At 53.4% G+C, this 13,796-nt stretch overlaps 2 protein-coding genes across 2 annotated transcripts; one reads left to right on the forward strand and one right to left on the reverse strand.

Moving 5' to 3' along the window:
- Window positions 1–54: 54 nt before the first annotated feature.
- On the reverse strand, window positions 55–2,923 carry N656DRAFT_840110 (uncharacterized protein). Its single transcript, XM_064818927.1, has 3 exons — window positions 1,904–2,923; window positions 1,762–1,842; window positions 55–1,706 (listed from the first exon to the last, which is right to left on the reverse strand). The coding sequence occupies exons 1-3, from the start codon at window positions 2,687–2,689 to the stop codon at window positions 321–323; spliced, it is 2,253 nt and encodes a 750-aa protein (XP_064665555.1). The 5' UTR covers window positions 2,690–2,923; the 3' UTR covers window positions 55–320.
- Window positions 2,924–8,553: 5,630 nt separating this feature from the next.
- Window positions 8,554–12,709, forward strand: N656DRAFT_458569 (uncharacterized protein). The gene is made up of 2 exons (XM_064809710.1): window positions 8,554–8,957; window positions 9,134–12,709. Exons 1-2 carry the CDS (start codon window positions 8,940–8,942, stop codon window positions 12,530–12,532), a joined length of 3,417 nt encoding a protein of 1,138 aa, XP_064665556.1. The 5' UTR covers window positions 8,554–8,939; the 3' UTR covers window positions 12,533–12,709.
- The last annotated feature ends 1,087 nt before the right edge of the window (window positions 12,710–13,796 follow it).

A 13,796-nucleotide genomic window follows, 5' to 3' on the forward strand; every position in this document is an offset into this window, starting at 1 on the left:
ACCCCTCTCTAGAACCTGATAGGTATTGGCTAGAAGTCATGAAAAGATCACCTGGGCTCGTTGCTACAAGCATGCTCGTAAGCTGTGCGAGTATGATACACTAAACACGAGGCGAGCCAGCCTGGAATGACTTTTCTTCGAGTGTATTGTGCTGTACGGACTACAAGTACGGCGGTTACCAGGGTATGTACCAAAGACCAGTTTGGCGATTCCTTATCCGACGGAGGGCAGCCATTCTTGTAGCCTAAACTTAAAGAAGCTTGTAAACATCCAAGCGTCTTTTTATCTGTGTACACTTCCTGCTAGGTACATATCCTCCTCTAATGAGCCTTGACGACACCAGCAGCGTCAGCCTGAGCAGCAATCCTCTTCTTGTAGGCGTGCACATCGCCGGGGAATTTTTCCACAGTCCCGTTGTCGCACACCCACAGAGACTTACAAACGGTCTGGAGCATTGTGACGTCGTGAGACACCATCAGCACGCCGCCCTGGAACTCCTGAAGTGCTTCGGAGAGAGCATCCATGGCCTCGATATCCAAGTGGTTGGACGGCTCGTCGAGCACGAGAATATGTGGGTTCGTCAAGGCCAAGCAGGCGAAGGCAACACGCGACTTCTGACCACCGGACAGTAAAGCCATCTTTTGCAAACCCGTCGTGCCCGTGATGCCGAACGCACCCAGCTGGCGGCGGTACTCCTCGTCTGTCTTGCCGGGGTAGTTCTTGGCCATGAAGCTGACCGCGCTCGCGTTGAGGTCGAGCGCGTCGACGTGGTGCTGTGCGAAGAAGCCGATGCGCAGGCGGGGATTCTGCGATATGATGCCGCTCGTGGGTTGTAGCTTTCCTATGAGGAGCTTGAGCACTGTTGTCTTGCCAGCGCCGTTGGGCCCGACAATGCCAATTCGGGAGTCAAGCTGGACATCGAGGTCGACATTCTTGAGGAGGATGTTGTCTTTTGTGTACCCAAAGGTGACGCCGGACATCTGGACAATCGGAGGCGAGAGCTTCTCAACGTCTGGGAATTTGAACTTGACGCTATACTCTGTTTCTGGAGGTTCAAGCACAGGCATGCGCTCCAACTTCTTGATGCGGGACTGGGCTTCTGATGACTTGGCCGCATTGTACCTGAACTTGTCGATAAAAGCCTGAAGATGAGCACGCTGTGCCATCTGATTCTCGTATTCCCGCTTAGCCGTCTTCTTCCTTTCTTCCTTTGTGGCGTAAAAGGAGTCAAAGTTGGCTCCGCGATAGTAGTCGAGCCGCTGCGAGTGCTGGTGGATGATGTCGGTGGCCACCTCGTTGAGGAACGCCCTGTCGTGGGACACGACGAGAACAGTGCTGGGGTAGCCCTGCAGATAGTTGGAAAGAAAGGTGATGGAGGGAACATCCAACATGTTGGAAGGCTCGTCCAGAAGGAGAAGATCCGGTTCGCAGAAGAGCGCCCGAGCGAGCGCCAGACGCATCCTCCAACCACCAGAGAAAGTCTTGGTAGCATATTGCTGCCGCTCGGGCGAGAAACCAAGACCTGCCAGGATGCTTGCGGCTCTCGACTCGGCTTTGTCCGATTCCATCTCGGCGAGCTTGGCTTGAATATCGCCGAGACGTTGGTCCTGCGCCTCCCGCTCCTTGTCCAGCTTCGCAGCGTCCGTCGAGGTATCCGCCAAGGAGGCTCGTTGCGCCTCGATATCTGCCAGTTTCTGGGTGATTTCCTGCGCATATTGTAAGAAATGATAAGCGTTCCACTGTTGGGGGTTTCCGACTTACGGCTTGCTCTTTAAGTAGCACCTTGCGCCAGACATCGGCATCCAATACAGCTTGTAACGCCGGCGTGTCATCACCGGTGATCTATGTCCCTAGTCAGCGACAGAGCACGCAGGAACGGAGCAGGAGGGCACGACGACGGTACCTCTTGTTCAACGTGCAGAATGGAAATGTGTGTTGGAATTGGGACCTCTCTCCTGGATAGGGCCCGAAGGAGGGTCGATTTACCAACACCATTGTGGCCGACGAGGCCATAGCGGTGGCCATGGGAAAGAGTCAAGGTGGTGTCGGTGAGGATTCTGTTTCCGCCGATGGACACATCAATGTTGTCGATCTTGATGTCCTTGGACTTTCCGCCCTGACCGGCACCCATCTGCAGTGGGTTGACGGCCATGTAGAATTCTTCATAGGACTGGGTTGAGTCGGGCTGGTTCAGGAGACGCGAAGCTTCGTATTCGACCGTCTTGAATGTCTTTTTGTTTTGCTTGGCAGCAATCTTGCGCTCGGCCTTCTCGAGCTTTTTCCTGTCGACCTTGGACTCGACCTTGCGGACATTGGCCGACTCCAGATCCACGCCGCCGGTAGCCACGGCCAAAGTCGACGACATGTTCCTTTGGGCGCTCACTTGGATGGTCTGGTCAAGCCGCTTGACAGCCGGGCCCTTCCTCTCCTGGCTGTCACTGGCAGCGGCGTACTTGTCAACCCATTTCTCTACAAGACTCCGGATCTTGTCCTGGGTTGCCGCACCATAGCTCCCGGATGCGGAAAGGAGCAGCTCGGTGATGGTGGAGGCGGCCTCGGCGAGCGGAGACGGTCCGGAAGCATCCTCGTCCCCGGACCAGGCAGTGGAGGCATGGGTCAAATAGCCTGCCGAGTACTCGGAGATGACAGGGTCAATATTCGGGAGAACCGCCCGGATTTCGGCATCCATGGTGTGCTCTCGTTTCGGGGTATGTAGGCTGGTCGATGTGTGCGCCGGGTTACCAGACAGAGCCGCCAAGTCTTAGCAGGTATACTTGGTAATGCTTGTGAGAGTTTATGTGTGGAGGTTACTAGCCACACTACTCTATGGGGCACGAAGCATGTCGTCTGAACTAGTACTCTTATGATTTCCAGATTTCTTCCTTTTCAGGGACCGCAGTGAGGGTTAGGGGCGGGTCGACTAGGTGGGCGGTGGTGTTTTGTGGCGGCAACTGTCGCCCAGCTGGCCCCACCATTTGCAGCAGCTTTCACTGAAAAGAAACATGATGCGTGATTGGTCAATGTGCGAAAAGTCTGACCGACGCTATGAAATTATTTCGTAGGCACTTGTCTTGTACCTCGATACAACAAAAAAATTAATCGGGTAGACCTTTTTTGATAATCGGGTAGACCTATACGTACTTCAGTGTCTGCAACCAATGGGCGTACTCCCCTCCTCAGCCACTTTTACAGGTCCAAAGAGCAAGCCACAGGCTAGGCACATTGGAAGTACTACCTAAGGCGAAAAATGCCCACGACCATTGTGACTTTCTAACTCCCTACGGACGTAGCTCTCTAGCTCTCTAGCTCTCTAGTCCTCTTGAGCTCTGAAAAGCTCAAATCTACAATAAAAATCAAACGCATGCGATTTCAAGGATGTTGATATAAGCAGCCGAGCCGCTTTTCTAGCGGGCGCCTAGCAGTGCCCGGACCAGACTGCCCTGCCCGCCCTCTCTAACCTTTGCCAACTATATAGCTGATTTGACTACAGCTGCTATAGCCATAGAGCTGTCGCGTCGTAGCGGTGTAGTGATGATGACTTAATTGCCTAAGGATATACGGAGTATTGTAGGCATTAATACTAGGTTCAATGCTGGGCTATAGCTGGAGAACGGCCTGAGGAAGCGATGTGTCCGGCCTGTGGCTTGCACTTTTCCCTGGGCGGGAGAGCAGTGTGCCCATTGGCTGCAAGCTTGGAGGTGGGTATAGGTCTACCCGATTAATTTTTTTGCGATACAAATACATCGATGTTCCTTGTTTCGTTCGCCCGACTCATGCTGAGGTCAACTGGGACCGCGATCTTTATTACCGTTGCCATGTTCTTCTTATGTAACCGACGAATTGGCCACAGCTGCTGGGCGGTGCCTCGCGAGAACCTCGAGATACTAAATGTACATACAAGTACTGTATGTAGTACATAGGCGGTCTGGCACATGCCGCTGGAGCGGGAAGGAAAGATCAATGGATGACGCGATGCTGGACGCAGCTCGAGTTGAATTATTACCGGTTACACAGAGCTTCAACGACGTGTAGCACCAATCGGGACGCGTTGGCCTCCTCCCATGCGACCGCTCCATTTCCAAGGGACCGGGGCAGTCCCAGCAGATGACACCCTGTTGGGCCACATTGCATCAGGTTCGGACTTCCATGCTGGTACCTCGAGACATCAATCCGCATGCTGTGGCAGGCTGGCAGCAGCCGTCCCTCATCAATGAAGCGCGGGAAGCTCGGCTCAACTTCACACCTTTACTCTGCCTGATCGCATGTGCCATCTCCTCAGGGCTGGATTCTTGGCACCTCATTCAGAGCCTCTCTTTAAGCCTGGCTAGGCTAGACTCGCGAGATCCGTGACCGCATTTTGTGGTTCGGGCATCGACTGCTCGTCTCTCCAGGTGCCGTTATTAATAGCTGAGACTGGCGTTACTACGTACCATAACGTGCAGCTAGGAACGCTGCTAGGCAGGGACAAAGCCATTGCATGGCCTTCAGAATTTACCGGCAACTACTGTAGTCCACAGACTTCCGGGAAAACATCTGCCATGGGCGGTCGAGCTCGATGAGCATTTAGCACCTTGAGACGGTTCTTCGTCTTGGTAACATATGTAAGTATACCTATCCCCTGCTGCCTACAGTGGCCCAAGGCGTGAAACACTACTAACCTTAATACCGCTGTAGCCGGGTTAACGAGACGTCGTTTCAAAACAAGAGACTTTTGTAGCGCCTCAGCCTCCTACCTGGCTTGGATCCCATATATAGGCTAAGCGGAGAGACGGATCCAATTATCCTCTTCGATTCCGGATGGATCTTACATATATATATTTCCGTATATCAGATCCACTTTCCAGGGGATATTCTCTATCTAGGTGTTGCAAGCGCACAGTCTTTTATATCTCTCGTTTTACAACCCCGAGCGGCCTGAAAACCTCGTTCTACGGTGCCTGTTACCTCTCTGGCTCGTCTCGGCATGGATAAGTCCAACAGGAGTCTTTGTGTGATACAGAATGAACTATATTCCAGGTTCAGTTGTCGTTGGGATGATCAATTCTGGCGATGCAATATTCCGTAAAGTCGGAAGCCGGAACCCTTTTCTCGAGTCGCTGTGGAGATTGCGTCTCGTGAGACCAACATCAAATCAGTCACAAGTGTAGGAAGAGACCGATACCCTGTCAAACTCGAGATGCCTATCAGACTTGACCCAACACGGGTCGAGCAACCAAAATTGTCCTGCAATTGTCGGTGTTGTCTGGTCTTCACACCTGCCCTAGTTCTAACCGGCATTTCTGCCAGTGGCTAACAGAGATACAGCAACTGTATGGGCTGTATCCAGCCCTTAGAGATCCGGAAAGTGGACAGTCCCATGTACCTTACTCAACGGATGTGAACAGGTTGTGTCTGATACACACGCAAGGTAGTGAGACGCTCCGTACGGACGCAACGTCTACTGTGTAGGCAACCCTGACGACCAGGCGTTTCGGGACAAGTACATTGCCGTCGAAATGGTTCCACACAAGGAGTTGCTGCCCATTTTCCCAGGTATGCAAAAGGGGAACAGGCATCCTTCTGGTCTTTTCGCACAGTCCCGTCCAGAATAATATATAATAATATTATCTTGCTTATGACCGATCTAGTGTATGGGCTCCGGCGGGAGGGCAAATTGGTGTGTAACGCAACAGCACTAGCATGTTACGAACGATTCTGTCCTGCCATTCACATCCCCTTTCTATCCATGACGTTGACCTGGAAGACGAGAGAGGAGCAAGAGGTCAACCGCAGGCCCTGTGAGCAGCACCACGAACCTGTCCGCCAGATTCACTCCAGATCTGGCAAAAAGCCACTACATAGACCTCGGATGCAGAGTTGACCCTTGTCTCGGGACAGGGGAGTAGCAAGGCAGTAATAAGGAATCCACCTACGTAAGGTAAGACTGATGAATCAATTGATGTACAGAGTACGAATACCGAGTTAGGTACGAAGTACTAGTAAAACAACAAAACTCTCGGTCCCGCATCTCGGCTCGCTCTCGCCGCCCTTTCTATCTTAACCGTACATACACGAATTAGTCATGTGCCCTCAAGCCCTGCCGAAACGCCGATCTCAAGATCTCGAGATCTTCTACATCGAGTGGCTGCTGCGTCCCGGGGACGTGAACCAGTAATTAGATCGCTCCTCTTTTTGCGGGGGACAGAGGTCCACAGTCAGGGCTGTGTAAGGCAATCGTGTAGCATGTATTGCTGTACTGTATGTATGTATGTGCACTTCAATACAGTTAGTGTACTATGTATACCTCGTCTCCTCGTGTAAGCCGCACATGCAAGGCAGCGAGGGCGCAAAGTAAAGCAACGCAGAGTCGCAGACAACGTTGGTATGGTGCAGGAGGCCGGAGACTGCGAGGCTCCCCTCGAATCTTAGATGGTGTCCCTGTTGCTCTACGCAGCCGTCGGTAGCCAGATGTCTGCTCAGGTTCGGCACAGCTCAATTCGCTCAACGCCACGCAGGAAGGCGACGCACAGTCGGTTGCTTCTCACGGAATTTTATCCTGTTTTTGCGTCTCTCATTGACTGCCCGTGGTGGCCATATATTATACGTCGACGAGCTTGATGTACTGTAACTCCAGGTTCGTGTGGTAGTGTAAGTTATTAGGTAGGCAAGTATAGGTGGGCCGGTGCCTGCCAGGACTGGCTGGGAAAAGAGCTAGGGATAACTTGGAAGAAAGCAGTTGCTAGGAGACCCGGGGCAAACCATTCGAGTGTCTTTCCTTCCGGGTTGAAACTGAACTGCCAAGTTCGTATAACGGTTGCCTTGTTATTGGGTGCTGTCAGTGGCCCAAATAACATGAGGAGTTCTGGAGAGATAACGAGATCGCTGTCAAAAGCAAATAGGTACGGAGGTATTGTGAATCAAGATCAAGATCAGGATAACAACATAGAAGAACGTACGAGTAAATACCACTTGTACTGTACGGTACTTACTACTAGTAACGTTAGTTACTGAATACGGTATGCGATTCCGCTGGTACAAGCTGCTCCCAAAACAGCATCATCGCCGGGGAAAGAGCTGCGCTGCGTTCCTGGGAAGTTCTGTGGCCATGCATCGTTCTTACCATCTTATTGGCGTCCAGGGCTGCTGCATTGTCGGTTTTCTTGGAAAAAGTGGAATGGGGCGTAAGTTATGTGGACCAGATTCTTTTAATTGCGCCAGTCCCAAGCATCAACATCCCTGTGCCAGTTGCCCGGCCGTTGGCTCATCGTGTTTTGAGCGCAAAGTGTTTCCATCTGGATGACACAAGACTCAAGTTGACAACGGCACGGCAAGTATGTATGTACCTACAGTCCATCTTCAAGCCGACGAAGTCTGTGACAAATCTAACGGAGCCAGTCTAGGATTCAAAGGCCTAAACGGGCTGCCCGTTGGTTGGTGAAAAACGTTGCCGCTGTCGATCAACTGACATCTGGTGTTTAACTCATTGTATTGTAACTGAAGTAATGGACTCAGAGAAAGATAACGATCCGTACGAGTACTTAAGGTGGAATTGGGCAAATATGGCCCTATAGGTGGACCGGGAGCCATTGTTGCATGTTGGTTGTGGACGAGCTCGCTGAGCGAGGTGACTGGTTCTCCCGGTTTTGCGCTCAGCGGCCAAATCCCTGCCGTGAGCTTACTCTGGGCTTATGGCATGCGCAAGCGCGCAGCAACAGATGCACAGCACTGCATCTCTCATCAAACAGGCACAGCTTGTCGAGATTGGAGGATTCGTGTATGTAAGGTATGTAAGGTAAGGTACGGAGGTATGTACGGAGGGCATACATAATTACAGGACTTCGCACCCAACCATAGCACTGAACCAGAGAGCACTGAGCCAAAGGCTGTTGACGCTTGAAATTCACACAAACATTTGAAAGCCTACCTAGGGATCCTGTACGCTAAACATTGCGCCAAGCGCGTCTTCCATTGCTATGATGAGTTGTTGCCCACGCCGTCCGGCAACGTACCCGAAATCGAGCGGGCAATCCAGAACCAATCCCAGCGTTTCCGAATCGACAAGCCCAGGCCCGAAACTCCACCCACAACAAGCCCACAACTCCTGCCCGCTGAAGTCCCCACTGCTGCAACATGAACCCCGGCCGGGACAACAGAGTGTCGTAGTGTACCTGGGGTGATCCTCCTCATCCTTTTCCACTGCAGATTGCGGGAGGTGCACTGCCAGTCCTCCTGAGTCGCTACAGATCTGGCTGCCGTTTTCTCTTTCCTTCCAGTCTTTCTTTTAATTCCCGTCGACGTGTGTCTTGCTTTGTCGTTTTGGTATCTTATGGTGACGGCCCGCTGAGTTGCCGCTTTTCGTGTCGCGTCTTGGGGAAAGTTCGGGCTGTTATTTTCGCAAACGGCCGTCTGCTTTCCCTCGTGTCGAGTCGAGAAGCGAGCACCTCAGATCACGGCCACGGCCACGGTCAATCCGCAATTGCGGCTTGCTAGCTGAAGGGGAAGAGGAACAAAACAAAACGGCACTAGCAATAGCAATCGGCCGCGTCGTGGATTGCATTACCGTCCGCTCGCTGCCCGCAGCCCTTCCGACCACACCTCCGCAAACCGTGCATCTCCACGTTGTGCTGGATCGGCCTTGCTCGAGAGGTTGCGCGAAGCGGGCTTCTCAGACAGAAGCCAGAAGCCTAAGGTACCTCGCATTGTCGACGGTAACCGGCCCTCGGGCGCCTTCCCCGCCTGGGTCTTTCCTCTTGAGTCGGCAACGACGGGTTCTACTGGTAGCTGCAAGAACGCGACTGCACTGTCCACATTCCACGTTTCTCAGCCCATATCCAGCACAAAAACGATTCCTACTCCGTAATGCCCTGACGATGCAAATCACGGCCCTCACGACAACCGAATCCCTCCTCGCCCCTCCTCCCTCTTACGGCTATTTGCCGTTGGCATAAATCGCAACGAGGATGCAGACAGTGCCGAGTGTAAGTCTCGAGAACCGTTTCCATAAAAGATACAAACAAACCCGTTGGCTTGGGCTTTTGCCAAATACCTGAACACCCTCTGTTTCTCGCCTTTTCTCTTCGTCTCTTAATTCTTCCGGCGTGGCATGTTCGAGGTTTCCCACTGGGGGATTGAGTGCTGACATTACTGTTCATAGCTTGTGGGCACCGGCACCGCTGTTGCGGCTGCTGCCGCCGGCCTAGTCTTTGGCCAACCGCCTGAAACTGAAACCCCGTGGCCGCCGTCCCGCCAAAGCATCTTCGCTCACGACTATGATGGGTTCAGGGCACAGCCTGAGTTCATCCGCCCTCGCACAAGCGCCGCCCCTAGTGCTACATGCCCTTCTCCAGTTGACGACTTCCCTTACTCCTCCTTTCGCGAAATCATCAACGTGAGCCCTGGACCTCTTACCTCACACCCTACCAGCTCAGGTGGTGCCCCGCGGCCTTTTGGCAGCGTCCATCTCTCGTCTCCGAAGTCGAACAACAGAAGGCACTCGTTCCTACGACAGGGCGATGTAACTTCTAGGCCAATTGCAGAGGATCCTCGCGATTCGGTGTCCTCAAGGGGCTCTTGGGTGCGGCGGCTGTCTCTTCGACCGTTGTCCCAGCATGGCAGTCGGAGATCGAGCTTAGGGCCGGATTCTTCGTCCATGACCTTCTCGCATGGCTCTGGCGTGCCGATTTTAGGGCAGTCACCAACCCTTCAAACGGCTCCGAATAAGCTGGTTAAAAGGACAACTTCCGGACAAAACGGGGTAGCAGGAGGCGCGTCACGGCGAGGCTCCAAGTCGCAGGTTCTGACGCTCCGACGGCCCGCTACCAGCCACCAAAGGTCTGCGACGCTGCAGCAATTCCAGACCCAAGGTGCTCTTGTCGAACCACTCACCCCCACCGAGCTGAAATTTTCGTTTGATCACCAAAACCTGCCAAGTGCATTTTCCCCGTCGTCGCCAAGATCCCCAACTATTCCCAGAGCCAGCCAGCCAGCTGGCAAGTGGACGTCTTTCTTCCACGCTCGGCGGTCGACTTCAACCGTGCGAGATGCCTCGGGAATACTTGGTGAGGACAACCCCTACCACGGCATGTTTCCCCGAAGAAGAATAGCGGTTGGGCCGAGCCATGTCTCTCGAGCCTACCTCACCAAGCCGGACCAAATTGCTGAGGTCCTGTTGCTGGCGGACGAAGATGAGGCAGCCCAGAATCAACCTACTTTTGAAGAAAAGCGAAGGAGTTCTCATTATGCCAGCGAGCCATCTAATTCGACCGGTTCAACGCCTGACCGGCGAGCAAAAAAATCCATATCAATGCATTTCAGCTCGGCCAGTCAGTGGATTGCAAGAACCGGAAGCGTCCGGCGCCCGAGACGGAGTACGGTTGATGCCAAAGGCGGAGGTGGCCGGTACGTGCCTGACCTTGCGACCACGCCGCAAGACCCAGCACAGCTCCCAGCCGGAACGGGCAACGGAGGGTCCTGCATTCCGCCTGATGGTCGACAGCAAGCCACTGAGAAGCAAGGGTTGCAATTGGAACCGTTAGACCGGCTGCGAACTTGTAAACGGAATTCTTCTTCCCCCCTCCCCCCTCTAAACCGTCTTTCCAGCTTCAACATAGATGTCGCTCGACTAGGGCTGTCGAGGCCCTCCTCAGCAGCATTCCAAGGACCGCTGCAAAGTCCTGTTGACCCTGTACAAGAGCCACAAGTCCCGCAAAATATTCCCCACAGCCGGGGACCGTCAGGGGAGCGATCAGTGACCCTAGTCGGCTCCGATGTCGAGATTCGTGATGGGATTGCAGGAGAGGACGAGGATACGGATTTCAAAAGTGACGATATGTACGATTCCTTCCGTACCGGAGCCTCGTCGAATCGGTGGAGATCTACTGAAACGCCCTTGGGATCGATGTTTGATGAATCACCGCCTAGCACTGCGAGCAATAGCAGATCGAAGCGTCTGTCTATCCAAGAAATGCTTGGGCGACCGTGGGACGGTGAGACGAAGATTACCGAGGAAGATGAGAGTCTTCACACGCCGATCAGAACGGTACAACTGGCAGAAGCACCACAGCTAGGTCGCCAGGATCTGAAAGACGATTTTAGGTTTGGTGCTTCTCAGGAGCTGTCATCAGTCAACACCAACTTGGAACGATTATCATTTGATGATGATGACGATGATGATTGGGCACGAGATGATGAGAACACCCTCAGCAACCACCTTTCACCGCCGAGTTCGACGAATTCAAGACGCGTCAGCCCGACTCTACGACAGGCCCTAATGAACATAAGTGGAAACGGCAGCCCTGAACCCCAGCGTCAGGGCGTGGACGACAGACCGCGGAGCAACATATTTGACTGGTCCGAACCTTCAATACACGACAAGTATGATGCGGATATGGTACGGCCGAAGACGGTGCATGGGAAGCAGGAGCTGGACTTGAGAAGCGGCCGCTCAATTAGCCGAAAACCTCCCGGTGCCGCCCATGTACGCAGCCAGAGTGTGCCTGTCGCTGATCCTTCTGACGGTTCAAAGCCGCCGCCCAAGTTTGGAACCTGGGGCATGGGCACGGCAACTGTCAGCGAGGACTGGGACGATGACTTTGAGTTCGAAGGGGATGGTGTGGCACTTTGCTTGCCCGGAGGCAAGGATTCAGCGATGAGCGTCTCAGTGGTAGTCCCTGCTTCGATCCAGGCGACTCAACCCAGCGTGAAAGCGCATTCCGGCCAGATTCGCGAGCTGTCATTACTGGTCAACGATCTCAAAAGGCTATGTCGGCACGGCAAGGATCTCGACATCCTCAACGGCCCATTAGCGGCAAAATGGGCGGAGGCGGAAAATATCATCGCCTTGGCCTCGCCGGACGAGGATGAGCCGCAGCAATCAAGTTCGACCAAGTCATCGAAGGACGTGGATTTATCTCTGATCGATGATCGATTCTTGGAGGCCGGTTTTGATGGTCCGCTCCTCGATCGTTATTTTGATGATTCGCTTGGGATTCCGAAGCCTGAAATGTCCAAGACGGCGGTGGTACGAGAGCGACACAGCCCACGACGTAGGTCGGTGTTCTCCCCCGACGACGATATCTTTGGCTGCAATTGGCCGCCGGCCGAAACAAGCGCAAAGTCTGCTCCTCGCACGCCTGACAGGTCATCCAGTCCTGGCCGTACTTCTGCCGTCATTTCAACGGTGATCGAGGCCATGCGTCAACAGCGGGCTGCTGCAGATAGTGCAGCGGCCACACCTGCCAGGACTCCCGACACGAAGCTGTTTTTCGACACCAACAGCCTCCAGGAGCTGGTGAAGCGCGCTAGCCACCTTCGCGACGCGCTCTCGGATGCAGTCCGGAGGGCAGAGCTCCTCACGCAGAGCCCTGCTAGCACTCCGCGACGGGAACGGCACGGCCGCCATAACAACCCTGACGGGAGTCCTGCTTTCACACGGGTGTTTACCGACCCGGCCTCGAGCCCGCCAAGGCGGCTACCCAACAGTCATAGCGGCGCGTCGGTACTGAGCAGGGCATCAGTCGAATCGCCGAGGATGCAGATGATGACTGTCAGCTAGCCGACCTTGAGTGTATCCCCGGACGGCTCACGTACATATACACCTTTGCCTTGTTCTTTTCCACGCCCTACATAAACAAAATACCTGAGCCTGTATATGTACGACTACTGCGGGGCCCAAGATGCCCCGCTGGCAAAGAAGGGTACCATGGCTTGCATGACGAGCGAAAAATATGGACGCATTATACTACCTTCGGTTTGCATGGCGCGGGATGGCATGGCAGGGCACCATAAAATAGGTTGAACTCTGGAAACAGAGGTGAGGACGCAGACGACTCAGAACGAAGCTTGAGGGCTACAGCATTTGAACAAGCTGCACGGCTTCCTCCAGTCAGCCTGTCTAATGCTGTTGCAATGCTGCGTTTTTCTTTCTACGCAACTGTCTCTGCTCCGCTCCCGTCTGTCGCCGGCCTCGTTCCGTTCGCATTTTCTGCCGCCTTTTGTCTCTTCTCTTTTCTTTCTCCAGTCTTGATGATGACCGACACTGAACTGAATGTTGGGATAATGGGTAGCGTGCATACATGGCCTAATGTTTTTACCTGGGGTTGTTTTGCCTCTTACTTTCGTCTCCTGTTTCTTCTTTCCTACTTTATTCCCGGCTTCTTTCTCTTTACATGATGAAACGGGTGGAAGACACAAGCAAGCAGGCAGCTAGACAGTCATTACTCATGATGGGGATCTGGGTGCTTCCTTTCTATTTTCCTCCTCTTTGGGTCTCTTCCTGGTTGCGAGGTGTCAAGGGATACATAAAATGAGGCTTCTGGTTTCTTCCTGTCGCCTATTCTCTTCTTGTTCGTTCGAGCTTGTGTAGTCCGCTCTCCGATCTTCTGCTATTCACTATGGATTTGCTTCGGGGTGTAAAAGGGGTCTGATGTTGAGTAGAGCAAGTGATGGGGTGAGGATGGAGTGCAGGTGGTTCAGCCGGCATCGGTAGCCGAGGAAAGGAGAAGGGTGTTGTGATGATAATGCGACGGACCCCGGAATGGGTTATGCTTTCGGAATGTGGGATGGGCAAAGGAACGATGCGAAAGGCCAGGAATGGAAGGCGGGCAGAGGATCGAGGACTAACTCATTTGCCTCCCTAAAGCCATCCATCCCATACTGAATGGAGTACATTCATTGCAGTGAAAAAAGAACTAGTGGACTTGTGACTACTCGCCTGATCGAACGAGAACCTTCTGTTTCCATGTTCTTTCTATAAGTTCACCTTCGGGGCATTGTCTCGCGTCTTTTCATCGTTATGATGAGGCGGTGCCATGGTTTAT

The sequence above is a fragment of the Canariomyces notabilis genome, assembly GCF_033297395.1.
Source record: "Canariomyces notabilis strain CBS 508.74 unplaced genomic scaffold N656scaffold_36, whole genome shotgun sequence".
Taxonomy (NCBI): domain Eukaryota; kingdom Fungi; phylum Ascomycota; class Sordariomycetes; order Sordariales; family Chaetomiaceae; genus Canariomyces; species Canariomyces notabilis.